The 23,237-nt window shown below is 56.6% G+C and overlaps 2 protein-coding genes across 2 annotated transcripts; both read right to left on the minus strand.

Moving 5' to 3' along the window:
• Window positions 1-485: 485 nt before the first annotated feature.
• On the minus strand, window positions 486-8,584 carry RPS6KL1 (ribosomal protein S6 kinase like 1). Its single transcript, XM_054634338.2, has 10 exons — window positions 8,150-8,584; window positions 7,757-7,881; window positions 6,803-6,895; window positions 5,982-6,029; window positions 5,088-5,220; window positions 2,829-3,725; window positions 1,913-2,002; window positions 1,677-1,759; window positions 1,297-1,392; window positions 486-1,171 (listed from the first exon to the last, which is right to left on the minus strand). Exons 1-10 carry the CDS (start codon window positions 8,385-8,387, stop codon window positions 1,061-1,063), a joined length of 1,914 nt encoding a protein of 637 aa, XP_054490313.2. The 5' UTR covers window positions 8,388-8,584; the 3' UTR covers window positions 486-1,060.
• Window positions 8,585-8,751: 167 nt separating this feature from the next.
• PGF (placental growth factor) lies at window positions 8,752-19,175 on the minus strand. Its single transcript, XM_054635375.2, has 7 exons — window positions 18,965-19,175; window positions 18,776-18,815; window positions 17,936-18,132; window positions 16,442-16,518; window positions 14,782-14,811; window positions 14,629-14,691; window positions 8,752-13,927 (listed from the first exon to the last, which is right to left on the minus strand). The coding sequence occupies exons 1-7, from the start codon at window positions 19,028-19,030 to the stop codon at window positions 13,906-13,908; spliced, it is 495 nt and encodes a 164-aa protein (XP_054491350.2). The 5' UTR covers window positions 19,031-19,175; the 3' UTR covers window positions 8,752-13,905.
• Window positions 19,176-23,237: the final 4,062 nt, after the last annotated feature.

Raw genomic sequence — 23,237 nt, forward strand, 5'->3', positions numbered from 1 at the left:
ACATGTGTTTGTGCTTTTTCTTTAATCCAGAATCTTTATACATGTAGCCTCCTTCCTTCTGTGCTGGCTCTCAGAGTTCCCCCTTTTAAACCCTCACTGTGTGGTCCACCAGCAGTGAGGGTGCTCAAAGCATGGTTGGCAGGGCTGCTGTCCTGCCAGGTGAAAGGAGGCCACATGTACAAAGATTCTGGAAGGCTGAAGGATGGAGCCCCAACACCTAACAATGACAAAGGGCTGGAAGACAACCCAGGCATTTCTCCCACGTCTGAGCTGCAGCCAAACAGCTGTGCAGACCTGGGAGGCTGTGAGGCAGGCAGCAGCACAAGGACAGAAGGCCAGGCACTCGCTGCCACCTTCTGGGGTTTGGCTGCAGGGTGCTCATGGCTGGGGGTGACACCAACCAGGGCGCCCAGGCAGGTTTCAGAAACACATCTGGGGCTCTCTGTCACTCAGCAGACTTGGCCTACACCCGGCTGATGCAGCTCAGAAAGAAAAGGACAATTCTCTAAGTGATACTGAGTAGTTTATTTTTTTCAGAGGGCCAGGGGGAGAAGAGCAGAGGGCTCCTTGTGTCACCCCTGCAGCAGGGATGACCCCCACACACACACATGCAATCAGGGAGGGGCAGAGACCGCAGGCTTGGGCTCCAGCCAGCAGGGCCCAGCGGGGCTGCATTTGAAAGCCACAAAACGTAACAGAGCAGGGGGGTCACTGTGGTAGCAGCAGAGATAAAAAACACAGGGAGGGAGTTCCAGGGCAGGGTGCTGAGCTGAAGAAGAGATGCCCCAAGAAGGGGAACACCACCACTTCCTGGAAGTGCACCCAGGTTCCTGTTCCCCCCAGGGAGGACCTGGAGAAGACAGGTCCAGCCTGACGCCTCCTCTTTGGAGATGGAGCAAACAGAAGCAGAGACAGAAGGACATGTAAGGCTGCAGAATCTCGAGTCCCCCAGCTCAGGGCAGCCCTTGAGGCAAGCCTTCCCCAGCAGGCAGTGCTGCCAGTGCCACAAGTGCCAGGGAAGTAGCCCAGGGCCCAGCTCCCTGGGGGAAGGAGAGCCTGCCTAGCCCACCAGCTTGTTCCAGGGGACTGTGCTGAAGAAGGAGTGAGACTTCAGCTTTGTTATGCCGCCTCCTCCAGAGCCCAAGCGTCGTTTGGGATTGTACTGCAGGAGCTGCAGAGAAAAGCAATGGGACAGGAGGATGGGGAGAGGAGGACACTGGAAATGGTTCCAGGCTGGACCCTGCCTTTCCCCAACCTCTATTCCCATTCTCCCCCCCATCCACCTGAGCCCCTCACCTCAGTGAGCAGCGATGTAGCAGCCAGGCTGAGGCCCTCTGGCAGATACAGCTGGGTGTGAGGCTGAATCCCTGATGGATGATTTTGGGAGAGTGGCTGCAGGAGGCAGAGGGTGATGGTAAGCAGAGGCACCAAGGAGAGTTGGAGCACCCTGTTGAATCTTCATTGCCACACAACCCCAGTTCTACACAGCAGCATTTAAGAGCCAGGGCCCTTAACACCCAGAGACCATGCACAGGCACTGGGAATCGCATGTCTAAAGGAACCTGGCCAAGAACCGAGGTGCCAGCAGGGCAAGGCACCCTCCCAGCCCCACACAGCAGGCAGCCCTTAAGCCTCCTCCTCCCCTGTCCTCCTTACAGAGCTCCTCAGCCTCTTACCACTCCTGTCAGCAACTCATACAGGAGAGAGCCAAAGCTCCAGCAGTCAGCTGCTTCAGTGGGCTCCACGATCCCCCCCACTTCTGCAGAAAGAGACAGAGAGGGGTTAGAGCTGGAGGCAGGGAGCACCAGTGACCACACTGTGCTGGACACATCTCACTGCCTGCAGAAGCCCCCTCTGTCTAATTGGAGCCACTGTGCAGCGAGCTGGAGAAGCCAGGGGACACATCCCTTACCTGGAGCACTGTACAGCTCTTCCCGTGCCTGGCTGCAGTACTGGGGCTCCACCTCTGTCCACTGGCCAAAGAAGGTGAGACGGACATGACCTGCAGAGCAGCACCAGAGTCAAAAGCAGGAGTATTAGGAAAGACTGGGGACTCTGGTCATAGCACAAAGCCAAGCCATATCCCTGCCCCTGGGAGCAGCCAGGGCACTGGGGCCCTGTCATGCCCTGAGCACAGAGGAACTGAGCATCCCCTGGCACCACACACCCTCTACTGGCCTCCCAGTGCTTGCCCCAGGTGCACAACAGGTAAGACTGCTTGGGCAGGCTCCAAGCTCCCAGATCTCAGTGCAGGCTGTGGTGAGGGAAGAAGAAGGCTTTAAAGGGGAAGGGGGGGAGAAGGTTAGCTTTCTCCTTGCACAACTCTCTGCATTTTTCTTTTCTTAAGCAATTTGTAGCTCTCCAATTTGTTCCAGATGCTGCCAGCTGAGCAGGGACTTGTACTGACAGCAAGACATGGCTCAGAGGGATGGGACAGCTCCAGAACATCCCCAGCAGGCAGTTACTATAAGCAGGGGAAAACTAACCCACTAGTCCCACTAACCTCAGACACTGTTCAGCTGGTCTCAGCTTCCCCAGACTGGGATTTCCCAGGCAGCCAACCCCCATGTGGGAGCAGGGGCAATGCATTTCTGTGGCTATGGCCCTTGACTCTCCTGCTGCAGAGCCATCTCTTGTAATAATTACTTGGAAAACCTAAGTGAGATCACACTTCCAATTTCAGAAATACTAAACCTTCCCAGACTCCCACCCTCCTCCAAAGCAAACACAAGAAAGTCCACATCTTCTGGAAATGGGTGAAGCAGCAGTCTCCCAGCTGGGAGACCAATTTCCTCCTCCTTGGGGCAGCAGCATAGGGCATTACCTACCAGCTGAATCAAGCAGCAGGTTCCTGGGGTTGAGGTCCCGACACAATACACCCTGTTGGTGAAGTCCCTCCAAGGCCAGGAGGATTTCTGCTGCCCACAGCTGCACCTGCTCTTCCTTCACAGCCCAGGCTCTCCGGCTGTGCCCATGGGAAGCCAAAGCCCTGCATTGTCCTGATGGTGGCTGTTTGCTGAGGCAGCCACAGGTCAGGCTTGCTCCCCAAGAGGGCTCCCACACGGCTGGGTCAGGCACACTGTGTTTGCCAGACCTGGACAGGGCAACTCCTGCAGGAAGCTGCCTCTCACCCAGGGTCAGGAGGGGCTGAGCCTGGGAGGCCTCAGACACTTTCTTAGTTGGCAGTTGCCCTGCCCCTGGCTGGCCCCCTCTCACAGTCTTTGGTACAGGGACAAGCCCCTGGGGAAGCCTGGGGCCTTGTTGGGAGGCTGTTCTCTCAGATATGCAGCCTGTGCTGCTGGTTAAATCATTCCATGGGTAGAGAGCCAGGCCCTGGCCAGGGCATTTGGCTGACGCTGCTGGAAAATGGTCCACACCACCAGACACAGTCTGTGTCACACTCAGATCCTGTCCTCCAGGTGCAGCCCCACTGCCACCAGCAGGAGCCAGGAGAAGCTGGCAGTGGTTCCCTGAGCCAGAGTCTGTGGGGCCAGGGGACTGCTCCTGAGGGAGTGAGGCATCAGTGTTTCCCAATACTTGGTAGTTGACAGAGCCTGGGAGGCCACTGCCTGTCCAAACAGGGAGGATGGATACTTGGCTGCCACCCTGGGACTTTCCCACACCATCCTCTGTGCCGTGGTGCTGGAGGGCTTGAATGGTGTTTGAACCGGCACAGTCCTGCTGGACACAGTACTTGGAGCGGAGGTGAGACCACAGTGTCCCCCCTGGAAAGCAGAAAGGAGAACAAGTGATGAGGCAGAAATTATCTCTGGTTCTCCCACTGCTGACATGGCCCAATCAGGGGCCCAGGCCAAAGTGGGGTCATGATGGAGCATCATAAATCTCCCCAGCAGCAAAGCTCAAGTCTATGCAGAATGCACCCCCGCCCTACAAGCACACCATGCCCAATGCCACAGTTTCCCTAGGACCTGGCACACCTAAGTCCCATTCCCTCCTCCTTTAGCAGCCCTCTCCCCATTCTACAGAGTCTCTTTGATCCCACCTCTGCCACTTCCATGTCACAGACAAGCAGCAAATACTCCTGACCCCACTGCCATCCCCACTTCCCCCTTAAAGCCTTTCCTTCCTGTGTGACAGAAATGCCAGAGAGCTCCCACAGCATGGCACAAGGCCATGGATCAGCAAGGAGCCAGAGCAGCAGACCCTGGTGCCGACAGCATGTTGCCAGGGCTTCCCAGCCTCACTATATTCAGTGCTGGCTTCTTTCTGCAAACTCAGCCTATAGCAGTGCACAAGGAGTTGAGCCTGTTCTCCACATCAGCCTCCATTTGTTGTTACTGGACTCCAGCTGCTGTTCCCTACACATCCATTCAACCAGCAGAGTAAATAAGCTCCATGGACAAGCCTCCACCTTGGCATACACTTCTTCACCAGGATCTGGGACAGCCTCAAGTAAGCCTCCTCAATGTACCAAACCCCAGTATGCTCACTGCCCTTTAAGCCCTAATTTTCCATTTCCTCTCTTTGGTATGATCTCAAAATCTAGTCTCACCTTTTGTAACCAAAAAAAAAAAAAAAAAAAAAAAAAAAAAAAAAAAAGTTTCATAAAGGTCTTGTCAAAAGATGGTTTTGTTCTACAAGTCAGGTGAACTACCTCACTTCGTTTTCCTTCTCCATCACCTTCCTGTTATGGTCAGACAATGCCAGTAAAATGGAGAGGTTTTTCTTTCCAAGATGCTGAATCACATCAACTTCATTACCCAAAGGCATGACTGCTCCTCCCATGAGGCACAGTGGCTCATCTCTCTAAAGACTGAGGCTGGTTTCTGTATAACACATCCACACACAATTTCTTTCTTCTTGTGGGTCTCCATAGGCCCATTTCTAGGTTACATCCCCAGCCAGTTCTTATCAAACCTCTGCAATTCACAGCTGAACTCCTCTGTTCACTAAGTCTCCAAGCCCTGGTACCCACCACCCTTCTGTGAAGAGGACAGCTTAAATTATCACCATAAAAAACAGTCCCAAAACAGGAGGAAAGCCCAAAACTTTGGGCTTTAAAGAAAGGACAGTTTGGGATAAATCAGGATGCTTCACAGATGGAAGGCAAGGCTGTCCTCACTCACCCTGCACGTGCTCCAGATGGAGGAAGATGGAGTCCTCGCTCACATAGTAGCACAACAGCTTGACCATGAAGGGGACCCCATGAGGGATGATGGTCTGTCGCGCACGGGTCTCAACATGGCATTTGGGGAGGCTCTGAGGAGGGACAGGCAGATGGGTATAGCATGGCAGGGACTTGGACTCTGTGCAGCCTAGCACCTGGCAGGGCTGGAGGCCAGGCAGAATGTGCCTTCTGCCAAGCCCCATGGCTGCTCCCAGGTCACCACCCCTGATGGAGCTCCCCCATCTGCACAAACTCGTGGCTCATACAGCTCTGTCAGTCCCCAGCACCCAGCTGTGAGAAGGCAGGGCTCTGCAAAGCTCTGCCAAGGTAGGGCACTCCCCATCTGCACTGTGGGACCCAGAGGGCACAGCTGCTCCAAAGGCACTGACTCCTCTGCAACCACCCTGCTCCCTTCAGGAAGGAACCTGCCATCCCAACCCTTTCTCCTCCTCTCCTGGAAATGATGCTTCTCCCTCTTGTGCCAGATCCTCCTTGTATAGTTAATGAAGTACTTCATTGTTAGTTCTGGGGCACTAAAAATACTGAAAAGGACACTGAAAAATACTCTAGGACTTGTAATGAGCACCTCTCACAACCTGTTTCAGGGGTTGACTCAGTTTCACACAGGCTTGAAGTGTTAAAAGTCAGAGAAATGGATGACCAAGGAGAACTACTTCCCTTTTGATCACAGAGGGTGGTTGAGGCAGCCAAAAGAAGATTTTTGAACCATGAACTTCATCCAGCCTCTGAGAGCTGCTATTTGTCATCCCCTCATCTGCCCCAGCCATCAGCTTGGACAAGGTGGCCCTAGCCTGAGAGGGAGAAGCAGGCAGATGGAACTGAAAACACCCACCTTGAGTATAAAGGTCTCACCAGTGGCTGGATCCTGGACAATCTGCACCTGGGGCAGTACATACAGAATGGTCAGAAGTGGTGACCCAACACACAGCCTACAGGAATGACCCAAGGGTCTCATCTCTGGAACTGTAACAAACTCCCACCCAACTGGAAGAGTTTTGTGAGGCTCAGACCCCTGTTTTTGAAAGGCAAAACACAGGTTATTGGCAAGGAGATAGCCATGCAACCAAGAAGCAGAAATTAAACCAAGAGGAGGCTTCCATGCCAGTTTTATTTCCTTCACACTGAAGGGTTTCACAGTGCTCTTTCTGGGCTGAAACTGGGCCTTGGCAGGACAGGAGGATCCCATCAGTCCTGACAAACTGAGATGTGTGAACAGTAGTGGAGAGCAATGTGCCGTGTGTGTGGATACAGTAAGTCTGGCACCTTCACTCCAAGATCATGAACTCCTAATTAGTTTATTTCCAGACAGTTCAGCTTTTGCTGAAGTCTAGATTATCCACAGGAGGCCACCATTGTGGCACCTGGGCACAAAACACAATTCCATATGTGGGAAAGAACGAGGTGCATAAACCTTCCTGTCAATATCTTGGGAGGTATGGTAAGCAAAAGTGATAGGAACATTAACAGATTTCCCAAATCAACTCCTTAAGAGGTCTTGAGTCCTCTCCTATGAATTTTTCTGGGTAGGAATGGTGTGGATGGATACCCCAACATCGCTTGATGGATGTGCTGAGGGCTGGCACCCCCATTCCAGCTGCTAGGACCCTCTGGTCCAGCCCCAGCCTCACCCCCCTCTCCAGGTGAAGTCATTACCTTATCAATCACTCCCACAACCTTGCACCGTCTCAGGTTCTCCACTGCTGAGCTCAGTGTCCTGATGGGCCGGAAGCGCAGGCTGCTGTAGCCCTGCAGGGTGGTAAGGGAAGAGGAGGTAGGACCTAGAAATGCTGTTGTTCATTACAGTGGCTGAAAAAAGCCCCTGCATTTTCCAGAGTACACAGAAATACTGTCCAGCTGGTCAACATGCAAAGAAAACACTCCTTGATGGAGTGTTTCTCCAATGGCCATGATTCATTTCTAACATCAGCTGAACTATTTTCTTGGCCAACCCCTGGATTTCTCTCTTTTCTAGGGAAAGCTTGCACTTGCAGCAGATTTAAAAATCACACCAAAATTTGAAGCTAGACCTGGACTGTTTCAACATTAAGGAGATCTGTGTGGAAGGTAGTTGTCTTTCTCCCTGCATTCTTCCCACCAGGCTCTGACCTTGCCCTGCCTCACTCCCCTCTCCCTTCTTTAACCACCTCCTTCCCACAATGCAGAAAGCAGCCACTGTGTTTGGTTTCCATGCAGATGGAAACAATGACAGATGGGAAGAGGACATTTCTAACATTTGACAGGATGGTTCCCTGCAGTGGCTTCAGTCTCCACAAAAATGTCCATACCCACTATGGTGGCAGCAAGCTAAGCATACACACTTTGGAGGGTGGGGTCCTGGAAGCACCCTGGGGAGCCTGGGCCCACCTCGGCTGCTTGATCCAGGCAGGGCGAAGAGCTGCCAGCTCCCTTGCAGCCACTGGCAGGCCAGGACCCTCGGCAGCTCCGTGTGCCTGCTGTTTTCTCCACACATCTTAGCGTGGTATCTGGCAGAGGCAGACGTGGAGGACCACTGGGGCTGCTTTATCTGCGTGTCCCCATCCCCACCCCGTTTCCCGGTGTCACAGCACCGCTGCCATCCCCCCGCGCGGCCCCACGCCAGCCCCTCACCGTGGCAGCGGTGCTGCCGCCCCCCGCCGCCCGCTGCAGGTGGCAATTGAAGATTTCCTCGGCGCGCCGCAGGTACTGGGTGATCTTCCGCTTCACGGCCTCCCGCCGCTCCTTGTTGGGGTCAACTGCGGCCGGTGCAAAGGGTGGCTGTGAGGGGCCTGGCTCGGCCCCGAAGGACTGGCCACAGTCCCCAGGGGATGTCCCAGCCCTCTCGCCCTTCTCCCGGTAGGGATGCACTCCCTGGACAGATGCCCCTAGCGGGATTTTCCCGTCCCCTCGTCATTCTCCCTGCAGGGATACCTTGGCCCTCTCACAGGTATGAATGCCCCAGTGCCCCGGCTGGTGTCCCCGGAGGGATGCCCCGGTCCGCTGCCCCCGGGAGGCCGCACACACCCTGCACGCCGCGGAGCAGCACGTCCACGCCGTTCTGGTAGTGGTTGAAGGCCTCCTCGTAGTCCTCGCTGACGTCGCGCTCCAGCGCCAGCCGCAGCTGCCGCGCCGCCTCCACCAGGTAATCCCGGCGCCCGCCGCCCTCGGGCCCCGCGGGCGCCACGCGGCCCCGCAGCTGCCCCAGGTAGACGCGGGCCTGCGCCAGCGCCCGGGAGCAGGGCTCGGCCTCCGCGCGGCTCATGGCCCCGCCGGGACACCGGCAGCGGGGCTGCGCGCTCCGCCGGGGAGCGACGCCCGCCCCGGCCCCGCCGCTTACCCGCGGTGCCCCCCCGGCACGGGCCCCGGTCCCCCAGCCCCGCCGTGCCGCGCCCGGGCAGCGCCGCCGCCAGCATCCCCCGGCGCCACCGGGCGGGGCGGCAGGGGCGCGGCAGGGGCGGGCGGTGCTGATTGGCCGCGGATGAGATCATCATCATCATCATCATCATCATCATCATCATCATCATCATCATCATCATCATCATCGCCCCCCGCGGGATCCGTGCCCGGGTCCCCCCGCCGGGGTCCCGCCCCCGCCAGAGGCAGGCGCTCCACCTCCCCGTTAACGCGCGGTAGGCGTCGCTCCACTAGCTTTATTATCATCCTTATTCACCATTAATTGCCCTTAATTAACCAAGCTCCCGTTCATTAAATTGTGCCTTCGCAGCCGTGTTTCCTTCCTCCCATAACGCTTAATTAGCTGTGCTTTAATTAGCCTTTGTTGCTGCCATCCACCCGACAGGTGCACCCATTCCAGCAGCTCCCCACTGCCACAGTTACAATGGTGAGTGTCTTGCTACTTCACCACGGCCAGCCCAGGGTACCCCTGGCTCTTCCCGATTTCTTCTTTCAAGTGAGTGCCATTGGCCCTGACACTGAGCTCTCAGCCAGACCTACCAGCTCTTGCAGACTCTTCGGGTTTTACCAACTTATTCTAAATCTACAGCACAGGGAAGATCAGCACAAGTGCATTACGGTGCAGCAAAATGACAGCGTAATCAATATCCCAGCTGGTTAACAAATGCTTTGTGTGTGAAAAATACCGGTCTTTGGCTTATTCTAGAAACATGTATTCCTGCCCTCCTGGCTGGCTTTTTGGAAGGCCAGAAGGCCTTGCAGGGCCTGCTAGATCATTGCACTTCTTAGTCAAGGAGATTTGCTGAACCTGGAGTGCTCAAGTGGTTACTACCAACTGGCCAGCTGGTTTGCTCTGTCTGTGGGATGGTTGGTCCCAGATTAAATAACTGCCTTACCACTGGCATGGCAGGGGACCTGCAAAGGGAGAAGGGCTGGAATGAAAGCTAAGGGATACCCTTGGAAAAACCGTTCTAAGATTGCCTGGGAAGAGGGAGGCCCCTGCATCTTTGTCCATCCCTTGCTAACCTATGTGCATGTCCCACTACAAGAGGAAAAGATCCTAAGATGGGGGTTTTCATTCTGTCAGGAGCTGGCCCTGTGCTGTGCCATCACAGCCACACCAGCCTGGTCAGTCACTGTGTCCAGCTCCTGCTGGACCTGGTACTTGCTGTGAAACTGGCAGAGGGGGCACCCCTTTGTGCCAGACCCGTGGTTACCTTGCACACACTTGTAGGGGATCTCCCTGGGCTCAGGTGCCCTGGGCAGCTCTTGTGCACAGCCCAGCCTGTTAACAACAGCACAGGGCAGTAAAGCCCGTGCCCACAGCTCAGCTCAGCATCCAGCACCAAACACTGTCTCTCTTACAAAGACCATTTCTTTGGGAGTATGAAAGTATTAACTGTTCCTCAGAGGCCAGGTCTAGGAGGATGCAAAGCCATCTGCTTTGTAAGACAACTCGCTGCCCAAACACGATTGATGTACTTGGTTCTTTGGTTTCTTCTCAAAACACTTCCAGGTTCCTTTTCCAGTCTCTGCCTAACAGAGACCAATTTTTTCTGCCCTATTTACACCCCACAGTCTTTGTGGTCTTTTAATTCCCACCAGAGACTGGAGGCTTCTCCTTGAAGTGAAAAGTCTGAGCAGGCAAGAAGTGAAGGAGAGCCAGGGATGAGAGCAGGGGTGCTGCTGGCACAACTCACCTGCCTGGCTTCAGCAGATCTGTGTGGGCCTGGAGAGGACAGAGCGCAGGAAAACCACAAAATCCAGCACAATCTATCTGTAGAGTGGTTTGGATATTGAGGTGATGGTGGCAGGGAGATGTGGGAAGAGGAGTCACCAGGAGGGTATAAAACTCAGTTAAGTTCTTCATTGAACATCTCTGGAGCAGCCAGAAGAGAGTGAGCCGAAGGCATCAGTGGGAAGTGCCTCAAGGATGCTCCTGTGAGGAAAAGCCTTGCAAGGGAAGAAGACTTGTACCAGCCCTGAGGCACAACTGCCTTTACCTGTGGGCTTCCAGGTTTCCATGTCAGTGCTGGACAGAGTACCTTAAATTTGGGGGATTACTTTTAGATTAACCTGTTGAAGAGCTTGTGCTCCTTGTTGGGAAGTGGGAACTGCCAAAGCAGAACCAGCACAGACAAAGAGCAGGGAGAGGAGTGAGAGCTGCCTTTTTTCTCACAAGCTAAAATTGACACATGAGAGCTGGTAAAAGCTTAAAATACGCCGAGACTGCAAACATCATTGGCTTCAACAGGCAGGATTATGCCAAATTTTGTGAGGGTGCAAAAGACTTGTAAGTCACAATCAAGAAGTTAGGACCTCAGTGTTTCTTTATTTGCATGGAGACATGCAGGAGACCTGCCTGGGCATGGCTGGAAGACACTGCTGGGCGGCAGAGCTCTGATGGCAGCTTGTGCTCAGGGACACCAGAGGTGACAGGGAAGCTTCAACATCAGGGCTTCATCAGCTACAATGCTACATCTCTGGGCCAATGCCCACATCACCTTTACAGTTACTTCCCAAAAAATGTAAAATATTTTTCCTGGTGCATGAGGCTGCTTTATGTTTTGTCTCCCTATAACTATCCTCCTAAACCATCTTGCTGCAGCTCCTAAAGCCTTATTAAACAAACCTTTGCCCTGTAAGGCTGGAAGACACAGGGAGCCCAGGGACACTGATAACCCAGTGGTGTGCTGTTCCTGGGCTCTGTGGAACAGCTGCAAGGGGTTCTCAGGCAGGGAAAGGATGAGGGATTTGGGAGCACTGGGGCTGGAACATGTTTACTGCCTGTCCATGGTGGATGCTGCTGTCTTTGGGGCTGGGATATGTCAGGGTCCCTTCACAAGGGCACCTACAGCCCTGCACTGTAGTACCTGGGGACATGGGGTTCTGTAGATGTAGCTGATCTTGTCAGAGTGCTCACACATCTGCTGTGGCCAAGGAGAGCTCCCAGGAGCTAGTGGTATAAAAAAAGCTACAAGTGGGACCACACAGAGGGACAGGCAGACAGTGGGGGGTCCCCTTGAGAGGAAACATGGGCATTGGACACAAGCCCTGAAGCCAGGAACCCCTCTGCCCCTCAGAGCAGCAGTCCCCCACCCTGATCCTCATCCTTCCATTGGGTGGGAGATCCTGCTGGCAGTCCCTGCCACCCTGGAGTGAGGAGGGTCTGAGGACTCTCCCCTCTGGCAGGGACAGGGAAAGGAGCTAGCACTCCCCTGGACATGTGATGCCTGCAGCAATCACAGGAACTTCATGGGCTAGGGCTCATTAGGTTCCTGTTACCTCCATGGAGCTGGAGGGAGCCCTGACAGCTGGAGCTGCAGCTCCCAAACCTCCTGTGTAAGTGATGTTTCCCCTTGCTCCAGACCTGCCCCAGCTATTCTGCTCATCATGGCTGCAGTGGGACAGCCATATCCCTCCCAGCACTCACATTTTTGCTATCCAACACCCCATGACACGGGAGGAGCAGGGGACAAGGCCACAAACAGCACCCAGGTGATGGAGGGAGAGAAGCAACACAGGGGTCTGTGCAAGGCAGAGGTCTGGCCCTGCCATGTCTGATGGGCAGAACTGCCTGGAATATCTCAGTGCCAGACAGTGGCCAAAGAGACACCAGGAACTGTGTACAGGAAAAGCCACTGTGTGTTAGTGTGTTTGAATTTGTTTTAATCCTAAGCATGAGTCTTGATAAACTTATTTTTATTAATTAACATACTTGATTTATGTAGCTTCCTTTTTTAAACATGTAATACTACCGGGGTATTAAAGACAATACAGAAACCATCACATACATCCTCAAGTGCTGCACTTGGTCCTCCTTGGCCTCAGAGCAGAGCCAGCCAGGCAGAAATGACACACAGTGGTAGGGAAAGCCTGTGTGGACCAGGCCAGCACATGGTCCACACAGACTTTGAGTGATATGGGAAGGGGAGCAGCGAGTTCCCCTCATCTGTGAGGTAGTGAAGGAGGAACTTCATGAGCTATTTTTGAGGCAAAGGCCATGTTGGCTGTGCTCCGGGACACTATGGATGCCTGGAAATGGGATCCAAAAGGGATCCAGCAAGCTCCTGAACAATATGCCTAGCTGCACAATTACAACTCACACAGTCCATTCCCTGCTATATGATGGCAGTATGCAGGTTCACTAACCTCAACACCCACCTCCAGCTTTCCCTGGCAGGTTTCTGCCCTGTCCCCATGTCCCCAGCCTCAGGCAACACCAGCATTATGGAGAGTCATAATGTAACCCCTATCACAGGCAGCCCTGTCAGGTGTGGCAAGGAGCCACCTTGGACCCCAGTTCTTGCTGTGTTAGGCTCCACTCTTGTTCCTCAGAGCAGGATAAACCACAGGTCCCATCATTTAAGGGTAACCTTGAAACCTTTGCAGATCTTGCCCTCCAGTCTTTTGTTTGAAGCTTTCAAACAAAAAAAGAGAAGGGGTGAGAACAGGATGGGCAGGGTGAACAGGGAGAGGTACCAGTCCCACACTGTGGTGTGGAGGGGAAGAGCAGCTCACCCAAGGGTCTCCCAGTACCCAGCTGAACTGCAGTACAAGAACAGCCCCCAGCCCAGGGAGCAACCTGCTGGTTGCCCATCTCCAGCAGCACACCAAGGGCAGTCCCTTGGTGCTGCAGGATTGGTGATGGGGACAAACCCTGGGTCACTGCCCTATTCCAGCCTGAGTGGGTGCCCATGGGGAAGTTCCCCTGCCTTGTTGGAAAGCAGACAGGAGCTGGCAGCTCCCATGTCTGACCAGCTTTTCTTGAGCAGGGCAAAGCTGAGATGCAGCTGTGAATACATGAGGAGCCCAGTTCCCTTCTGTTCCCAAGCAGAACAGCTTCCCAGGCAAGATCCCTGGCACCTGCCCGGGCTGCCCCGTGCCAAAACTGGGACGGATGCAGCCCTACAGCCTTGCCTGCCCCAGGTTTCCTTCCTCCCCAGCTGCAGAGTGCTGGCAGGACAGAGAGCTTTTGCAGGTGCAGCCTTGTGAGCCATCTCCACTCACTGCCACATCATGCTGTCCTCCCCAGCCAGTTCCAGCAGCACATGCACCAGCTTAGCTCCTCATTGTCCCTAGAATGTCCTCAAACACCAGCACACTGCTTGAGCTCCTCATCTTCAGCCCCAGGCTTGGTCACAAGTCCTTTTCTCTTGCTGCCAGTGGGGCAGATGGGGCAAGGGAGTCCTTGGTGCCAGGCTGTGCTCCCACCAGGGCCAAGCAAGAGTAACAGTCAGCTCTTCCGTGCTGGAGTCCTGCTCCCGCTGCAGCTTGGAGGGACACGACTCCACAGGTGCCCGCGCTGGGGACGAGGGCAGCTGGCTCAGCCCAGTGGTGGGAGCGGGGCTGGGGCAGGGCAGGGGCTACCTGCGGGGTGTGCCACATCTGCAAAGAGAGCAGGGCACGGGCTGAGCACTGCCAGCACGGGAGCCTCACCTGCTCTGCCCTGGGCCCCCCCTTTGTGCCTGGGACACATAACTGCAGGGGTAGGGCCTGCAGGCAGCCTCTTCGTGGGGAGCAGTGAGGGTGGTGGGGCTGGCACTGCTGAGCCCCCAACAGCAGCCTTCAGACAAAAGGGGGAAACGCTAGAGCAAACTGCTGGCCACAGGTGTCACACCTCAAAAGTGCCCACAATGAGTCCAGCCTGTGCTGTTACAGCAAGGAGTTTGAGAAAGTGAGATAAAGGATGGAAAGAGTAGAGTAACCCAAACAACAATCAGTCAAGGACAGCAGTAAGGACACAACTGGCAGCAAGATGAGGCTGAAACTGGAAATTCATGGATCCATGAAATCCAGCATGGTCTGTGATGGCAATAGAGCAAAACACCATCAAGTCACCAAGCCCATCCATCCCCATTCTGCCCAGCTTTGAGCTGCTGAGCCTGGAGACTACCAGGTACCTCCCGAGTCTTTGGCAGAAGGCCTGTTTCCCCACAGCCACTGTCCCCTCCTGCTTACTTCTGTGTCTGCTCTGCACAAACCCTTCACTGCTCACAGTGTCAGTAAAGATCTAAATGCTTAATGAAGACACATCTCAAGAAAATTAACCCAGAAGACACCACCCATACCTGCCCCTGCTCACTTACAGTTCACAGTCTTTCCGTCCCTTCTTGTCTTGTCTTCTCTTACCTCGGCCCTTGGACCTCCTCCTTCAGAAGGAAAGTACCACAAGAAGGGCTGATGAGTGGGAGATGAGACCCACAATCCCAGCCAGTAACAAAGCCCCTGGTGTCACTTACCTTCCCAGCCTCATCAGGTCCTGCCGGGGCCTGCAGAGTGGGAAAATGACAGAGAGAAGTGGTTATTGGGCAATGCTGCATGTTGAGCTGCAGGAGCTGGCCCCAGGACATGCCCCAATACACTGCACAATCTACCTGTCATCATTCATGTTTAAAACAGACAAAATATCTCTTCTCTTGACCTTATCAAGCCCTCAGTCAGGAGCTGGTTGCAGCAGGCAGAGAGCAGGCAGAGACAGCAAAGGGGCTGGTTGGCTTGGGATGTGACATTTTGCCAGTGAGGCTGGGGAGGGCAAGCTCAGCCTTAGCTGCTCCCAGTGGCAGGTTTCACATGCCATAGTGAAACAAGGTGGAGCATCCTGAGTGACAAACATGGGGGATTTGCTGCAAAGTTCTGGTAGTGGGTTCTCAGCCATGACCTACCTCCCCTGTGGGGGTCACAGCCAGGACATCTGCCACACCTACACTAACTACAAAAGGCAGCGATGTACAGGTGTGGAAAGCAGATTAGGAAGAAGCCAAAAACTGCTTCAGAGAGCAGCCTGCACAAGTGCTCATAGGAGATCCCCTGAAAGTTACCCTAGGGAGGAAAAGCACAAAAGGCTTAGGAAATTCCCTGCATGGGAAATAGCTGGAAGCAGAGAAGGAGGCAAGTAATATATCTGCTTCTTCCCATTCTCCCTTCTGCATCTACTGACAGAGACCATGTGGAGCTGGGTTTGCTCCAGTACAGCTACTCATAAAGCTGCAGGGGAATACCAATCTGGGAATCCTCAGAGTCTTCTTCCAGGAAAGGATCACGTCTAATGGCTGCCCAGCAGGACACTCATCCCCCAGTTTTCACAATACTGAATCACCCTTGGATCACAATGAAGAGTGATGACCAGGGCCCCCCATGCAGGCAGTACTGGAGTCTCTACGGCAAGGACCAGCTGCAGGCAGCACCAGAGCTGCTCCCACAGCACTGCAGAGGCCCCATCCTGCCCAGGCTTTCACCACTTTTGGGACACAGTGAGCACCCCAAGGGGTTGACAGGTGCCAGAAGCCTGCGGCAGGCAGGTGCTGTGCATCCATTCTAGGCCAGCACTGCATATCCAGGCCAGGCTGGCACTGTGTGTTTTAAGCTTTCATTTGTTGGCTTGGATGTAAACCTTTGCTGTACCCCCAGGTCTGTATGGGGTAGTCTTTCTTAAATGGTGGCCCCAAGACTCAGCTATTGAGCTTTCTCTTTGGGCCACAGTCACATCCAGGCATGCCAAGCCACGGAGCTCGCTGCAGAGCCACCACCTTGGACATGCTATCACACACCAAACTGCTGCCACAGAGCCACCAGCCTTGCTCCATTACAGAGGCAGATCCTTTGGCTAAAGGAGCATAGACCAGGCATGCCAAGGCAGCTGCAGGCTTGGGGAGCACAGCCCTGCAGACAGTGCATGGAGCCTGACCTGTGTTCACAATGGCACACACCCCGTTGTCTGCGGGGAGCAGGTGCAGAGATGTGCTGCAGCCTGCAGCTGGACAAGGGCCACAAGCACCAGCAAGCCCTAGTGCAAAGACAGCAAGAGGGGTGCCAGCCCAGCCAGGGTGCCCAGAGAGTGCCCCTGCTCCACACACAGGGTGAGCTGGCAGGCTTGCTCGTGCTGGAACCAGGAGTCCCTACCTGCACTCGCACTGCTTGTGCTCGGTGAACGCCATCTCCACATAGGGTGCCTCCCCGTTTGGCTTTATCTTCAGGAGCTGAAAGAAGAGCAAAGGTTACTTCTCAGGCAGTGGCAGGAGGGGGCTGGAAAGACTCCTGAGCCACTGCCTTGCCACCCTAGGCTCTTGGGAAGATGCATGTCTAACCTGTTCCTCGAGACCTCCAACAACAGAGTCCACCTCCACACGTAGGCAGCACTGGCCAGGCCCAGCTGCCCCGGCAGCTTGGGAGGCTCTGCCAGTGCCACCCCTTGTCTTCAGGGCTTTAATTTAAGTCCCATGGTCCTGGGAGTTCCCAGCCTTAGAAAAGATTTTTCAGTCTCTACCTTTCTGGATAATTTTCACATATCTGACCCCTTTGCACACCTCCCTTCTCTGACAGAAATATCCTCCCAGTTGTGTTTTTCAGGCCAATCCCACTGCTGCTGCCTCCTCCTGGACACTTTTCCTACAGCACTGAGTTGGAATTGACTGGAGTCAGTACCACAGTGCCTCCCCAGCCCAGGGGTACACATGTCACAGCCCAGCCTGAAGTTCAGGTTGGACATCCAAGGGCCTTACAGGATACATTCATCATTGCTGTGATCCACACTAGCCCCTGCGGAAGTGTCTGGCATTTCCACCCTGCACACAGCAGCAGGATCCCTCCCACAGAGGGAGACCTGTGCTTGGGGAGCTGCCTCCTGTTCACACCAGGCTTTTGATCCACCCCAGCCAAGAGCTTTTTGCCATCTTGCCTTCCAACACACTTTCAGCCTCTGAGACCAAAATCACTGGTGGTTTATTGCAGGCATTCCCTAGTCCATAATCCATGGCAAAGCAGAGCATTTCCCTGGTCCCTGCAGCATTGATCTCTGGCAGCTCAGTGCAGGGGCTGCAGTGTGAGGACAGCTGCTGTCTGGTACATGGGGAAGAGTTGAACATCCCAGGACCTCCCACCCTGCATCTCACAGCTCACACAGGGGTGACTGAAAACTCGGTTGGCTCAGCCCTTCATGCTCACCATGCCCCAGTGTGGGGGCATCCATGTCAGCACCACCCCGAGCATCACCTGACAGAGGAGAGCCTCACTCCTCCCTTGATTCAAGGGTAGTACCTGCTTTGTCCCAATAGGCAGCCACAGCTAACTGGAACACCCCCCCAGCCCCACCACAGGACAGGAAAGGTCTGGAAAAATGACAGCAATGAGTCAGAGAGACCACACAGAGAGAAGTCAGGGGAGGAGGGAGTGAGGCCAGTACCACCAGGGGTGACACCTGACCTCTGGGCCAAGCCCAAAGAGCAGGCAGAGGGACCCTACTGGCTTGGCTTGCATTTCAGCAGTTGTAAGCCCTCTCCCTTGCTAGCCACACTGCTACAATGCCTAGAGGATGCAAAGCTGCAAGTTCACTTCCCGGCGCTCGGTGAGCCCCGCTCCAGCTGTGCGGCCCGGCCCCGCCGCAGCAGCAGCTCGTACCTGCATGGTGACCGTGCTCGTCTCCACGGGCACGCAGCGAAGACCCTCGTCCCCACAACAGCCTCCGCAGCGCTGCAGGGAGACGCAGGAGGGTCTGAAAATGTACTCCACCTCGTTGGGAAATTCGGTAATGACGTCCACCAGCTGCTCCAGAGGCCGGCAGAAACTACGATTCCAGATCTCCCGAAAGGTAAGGACTGCAAGAGACAGGGACAGGGACTGTCAGGAGGCGCCCAGGGAGGCAGAGCCCAGCCGGGCCGCTGCCGGGCAGGTGCAGCAGCCGCGGGGGGGTCCTGCAGCCACCACGGAGCACAGGGAAGCAAAGGACCACTTTGTGCTCCCAGTAAGTCCGTCACTGTACTGTGCACATCACTGTGCGGGGGCTCACACAGCCGCCCCGACAAGCTCTTTCTCCCTCTATCCGCCAGCTCCGTCTCCTGCCCAGGCTCTCTGCTCACCCCCGAGCTCGGCCGCGAAGGGGCTCCCCCGCACCTCGCCCGGCCGGACAGCCGTCCCCTGGGGCTTTCCAGCAGGGAGAGCTGAAGCGGAGCTCTCTCGCCCGGCACCCCGCATGCCGGCAACGGAGGGGCTGCACTTTAGGGACTGGGCTGCGCTCCGCTCCGGCCCGCGGCGGTACCCGGTGCCCGAGGACGGCTGGGGGCGTCAGGTTGCTCCGAGCCTCGGCACAGCTCCCGGCTACCTTCCCGGCTGTCACCACGGGGCTCCAGAGGTAACACAGACCCGGGTAGTACCCAACGCGCCCCGGCCTTGCGCGAAGCCTTCCCTGGGTTGCTGCCCCCTCCCAGCCGGGGCACCGGCGGCCGCCCATTACCAACTCACCGGGAGACTCCGTGCTGGCGGTCCCCCGTTCCTCCGGGGCCTGCAGGAGGGAAAGGCGAGCTCTGGGGGGGCAGCACGGGGTGACCCGCTGCCGCCCCCCGCCCAGCGCCGGGAGGAGCCGTCCCGGCCTTCGCGGCCGCCCCGGGCGGCCCCCGTGCTCCGACCCCCCTCCCGCCCCTCGGGTCTCACCGGGGCGGGCGGTGCCCCCAGCGTCCCGGCCACCAGCAGCCGCAGGAAGGCGCCGAGCAGCCGCATCGCCGCTCCCGCCGCCCCGATACAGACTCGGCGCCGCCACTACCGCCCTGCCGCCCCCGGCATGCCGCCCCCGCCGCCGGGCCGCCGGCCCCGCCGTGCCGCCTCCGCCGCCGCCGGGCCATGGGAGCGCGCCCCGCTCCGCCGCCGTATTTCACCGCCACCGCCCCGCCGCCGCCCCGCCCCGGCCCCGCCGCGGGGCGGGAGCAGGTGCCCGGCCCCGGCGGCCGCGGGCACGGCCGGTGCTCCCGGACGCGGCGGAGCCCTCTCCTCCAGCGCTCCCGCACCGCCTCCGGTCACCGCTCCATCGGGCTCTCCCGGCGCTTCCATTCACCGTCCCGTGCCCGATGAATCCCCGGCCGGCGGGAACCACCGGGGCTGTGCTGGGCTTCTCGGCTTGCTGTTTTCGCTGCCCCATGCCCATCCACCGACGCGCCCACCTGGCTCCTGCCCCCATACAACAGCCCCTTTCCCACCATCCTCTTCATTCCTCTACTGATGCCCTGTTCCCACCCAAACTTCCCGTGCCTGTCCACCCACCCTCTTCCCCCTCAAGCTGCCCTGTGCCTGTTCCATCAGCCCCTGCCGTTGGACCCCTGCCAAAGGGTTTCCAGCCCCCCAGCCTCAGGGACAGCATCCTGGTTCTGGTCTACAGCTTGGAAGGGAAGGGGGCACAGCAGGTCTTGGGTCAAACCCTTCTGCCAACCCAAAGGAGCTCTGTTGGCCTTTTCTGTTCTATTTTTAAGCCCCAGAGGCCAGGGAAGCTGGAACTATGGGAGGTGTGATGAGATGCCGACAGGCAACACGATCCCCCACGGGCTGCAGGTCCCAGGGAAATAACGAGCTCTGTGTCCGTGCCAGGATTCACGTCCTCCTGGGAGAGTGGGGAGGCTGCTTCAGGGCTTCCCTACCTAACACCATGTGAGGTCTGTCCCTGCAGCATGAGGATGCCAGCGATCTGCTCCCAAGCCTGTGGGATCTGTCCCCAGGGGATGCAGGACATGCCAGCTGCCTGTCCTCAGCCCCACTGGGCCATGCAAGTGGCAGTGACTCAGGCATCAGCAGGAGCTGGGCTCAGTCAGGAGCTTCTAGGCATTGGTACCACTGAGTGTGTCACAAAGCTGCTGGAGCAAGGCCTGGCAAATTAGCATGGAGATGCTGCAGAGATAAGCACAGAGAACTCCCAGCCCCACCGCAGGGAGGGTGTGCTGCAGTTCATCACTCAGCACCAACTCAGCAGCTGCTGGGGCTGCTGTGGCAGTGTCAGTGCCTGTTCATGCTCCTTCTCCTGGCTGGGCAGCAAAAAGCAGGTAACATCCTTAAAGTGGTCACTGGAGCGTGCCTGTGGTCTCCCTCGGCCACCCTACAGACCCTCCTGGGCCAAGGGGACCCCCTTCCCACTTCCCCAGGGATGGTTGTGAGATGGGGTGAAGAGAGCATTTCCTCCCACCCGAGAGCAGAGGCCGCCCTGAGCAGCAGCTGCTGCCAACTCACTGGACAGACAGAATCCTGTTATTGCAAAGACTGTGACCACACGGGGCCTCATGCCTGTCCTTGCAGGAAGGTCCCTTGGGGCCACCTCTCAGACACAAGGCCAGCCTCTGGCGCTGGAGCAAAGGGCTCTCCCCCAGGAGCTGTGTGGCTGGGGAGACCAGCCCTTAATTGCTGAGTGCAGTCCTGTTCCTGGTCTGAAGCTATTTCCTCAGAGGCCTTGGGCAGAGTTTACATTCCTGGGATGAGCATCTACTTTCTAGGCAATGTGGAACAGAGACAGGAGAAGAGAAATAATATTTGGACACCGGTAACCTGTGATCAGCAACATCCTCCTGCATATGGGAGAAACATCAAGCTGGCTGGGGTCACAGCTGCTGGCTTTCCCCTCTGCCATGCTCCTCCCTGGGGGGCCAAATGTGCCCTTCCCCAGCTGCAGGACAGGGCTGGAGGTCGATGCTATAAATGCACGAGCATGTCCCTCACGCCGCCTCCCACTCGGCTCTGGGGAGCAGAGTTACGCATTTGGGAGCAAGGGACAGAGGAAGCTCAGGGAACCAGCCAGGGACATGAGGCAAACAGAGACATTTCCTTAAAGAGCAAATGCCTCCCTGCAGTGAGCCCCACGCAGTGGCTGCTGACTGGGAGCATCACCTCGAATATGGCACTGTCGGTGCCACCTCCCTGCCCTGCTCACCGAGCTGAGGAAGGAGGTGGGTGGGGAATGATGGAGTGTTCTTGCTGTGGGTGAGCCCTGGCTGTCAGGTGGGGAAGGCCAGCCCTGGTACTCAGCTGCAAGCATGCCATGGCACAGCCCTGCCAGGGAACAGGGTCACCTCCATGCCTCCTACACCTTCAGGGTGAGGGGCAAGAGCAGGGACCCTGGCTGCCCAGGGGCACTGAAGGAGCCCAGAGCAAGCAGCTGCTCTTCCCTGCAAACCCCACCCTGCTCATTGCCGGCAAGGTCCCTCCGAAGTAATCTTTTCCATGAAACAGCCCCATGTCAGCATCAGAGTTCTCTCACGGGCATCTTATGCTCTGCAAAATCCCACCTTTGGCATCTCACATGGAAAGAACCCAATAAAAGCTTGTCCCTGCATCATTCTTTAACTGACTGCAGCCAGGACCTCCTGCGTCACCCCTGAAGCCCTCGGAGAACACCTCTGAAATCCTCAGGGCATTATTTTTGTTCTGCTGCTATTTAGGACAGATAACTCAGTCTCGTCAAAGCTATAGGCTTCTACCAAGGGAAGGGCCAGTCCATCCATGATCCAGTGCCCAGCACAGTCACCCTCTTGTGTTTGACCCCAGTAGGCAAGAACCCCACCAGCAGCTCCCTATATCCTGCATTGTGACAGGACTCCTGAGGTCAAAGCAGCAGGAGGATGTAGGGCACTGGGCTCCTCACACCTGCCCATCATCCCAGAGCCCCCAGATCTCACCCTCGCTGTTTGATTGCTTTCTCTGCTTCTGTGATCTCTTCTCTGAGAGTCTCCTAAGCTCCTCTAGCACAGAGTCAGTCCATGCTAGCGCTGAGATAAACCAAGTCAATCATCTGCAGTTTGTATCTCCGCAGTGAGAATGAGGATGGGAATGGGCTGGCTGGGGCATCCCCAGCTCCAGCCTCTTGGCACAGGTAACCCAGGCCTCTCTCTCAGCTGACTGCTGCTGACTTCTGAGAAATGCAGGGATCTCCAATGCCCTTGCAGGCAAGCAGAGCTGCACCAATGACCCCTGAACAATCAGGGCTGCTCCTCAAGGAAACAGCTTGCAAACAACCTGCCTGGGCACCTGGGCCCCAAAGGACTCCTCAGAGCTGTGCTGCAGCAGCTCCAACTCCGAGATGCCCTCGGCAGCACATCCCCTGTCCCTGGCGGCTGCTGCGGTGGCGTCAGCGCCTGTCCCAGCCCAGGTGTGCAGGGGGATGTGTTTGCCGAGGGGGAGGCTGACAATAGGGGGAAATGGGCCGGGCTGTGCACCCCGATGGTGGCGGCCCCCAGCCCCGGCCCGCGGAAGCGTCCGGCCTTAGTCAGTGCCGGCCGCACGTGGCAGGAACTCTGCTGTTTGTTTTGGTTCCTGGGGAGGGGAGCTCAGCCTCCCTGGGGACCCACAACCAAACCTGCAGGCACCTGACAGTCCAGCTCCATGCCTGGGGACAGCAGGGTCTGTTCCCCATGGGTCACGGGCACTGCAGGCTGGCCTAGGTCAGATGTGAGTTTTGGAGGGACATGGGATGAGCACCAGGACTGCCTGAGAGCACTCCAGGCAAAGAACCAGAGCAAGGGGAATCCTTGGCAAGCCTGGGTCCTGCTTTCAGACACTAATCCCTCGTGGGGACGATGCTACCAAGAAGGGTGTCCCTGAGACTGCCAGACCCAAGCCCTGGGTTGGGCGTGTGCAGCCCTCGTCCAGCCAGCATTCCAGGAACAGATCAGCGTTGGCAGACCTAGTGCCACTCGGCTCAGTGCTCAGTGGCAGTGGCTGGGCAGCCCCACGCTGTGGGGACTGGCCAGGCCACGGGTGTTTGCAGAAAAGCACAGCCCTGGAGCAGGATGAGGCACTGGAGAGCCACACCACAGCCCCAAGCATACGTGGGCACCTACAGGTAAGCGTTCAGTCAGCAGCCCTGACAGCGAGAACAGTCACCGTGCCAAAACAGCAGCCCCATGCACACCAAGTGCCTGAGAGACCAGAGCAGGAAGCAGAGACAGTAATCACA

Source organism: Agelaius phoeniceus, chromosome 6, assembly GCF_051311805.1.
Source record: "Agelaius phoeniceus isolate bAgePho1 chromosome 6, bAgePho1.hap1, whole genome shotgun sequence".
NCBI lineage: Eukaryota > Metazoa > Chordata > Aves > Passeriformes > Icteridae > Agelaius > Agelaius phoeniceus.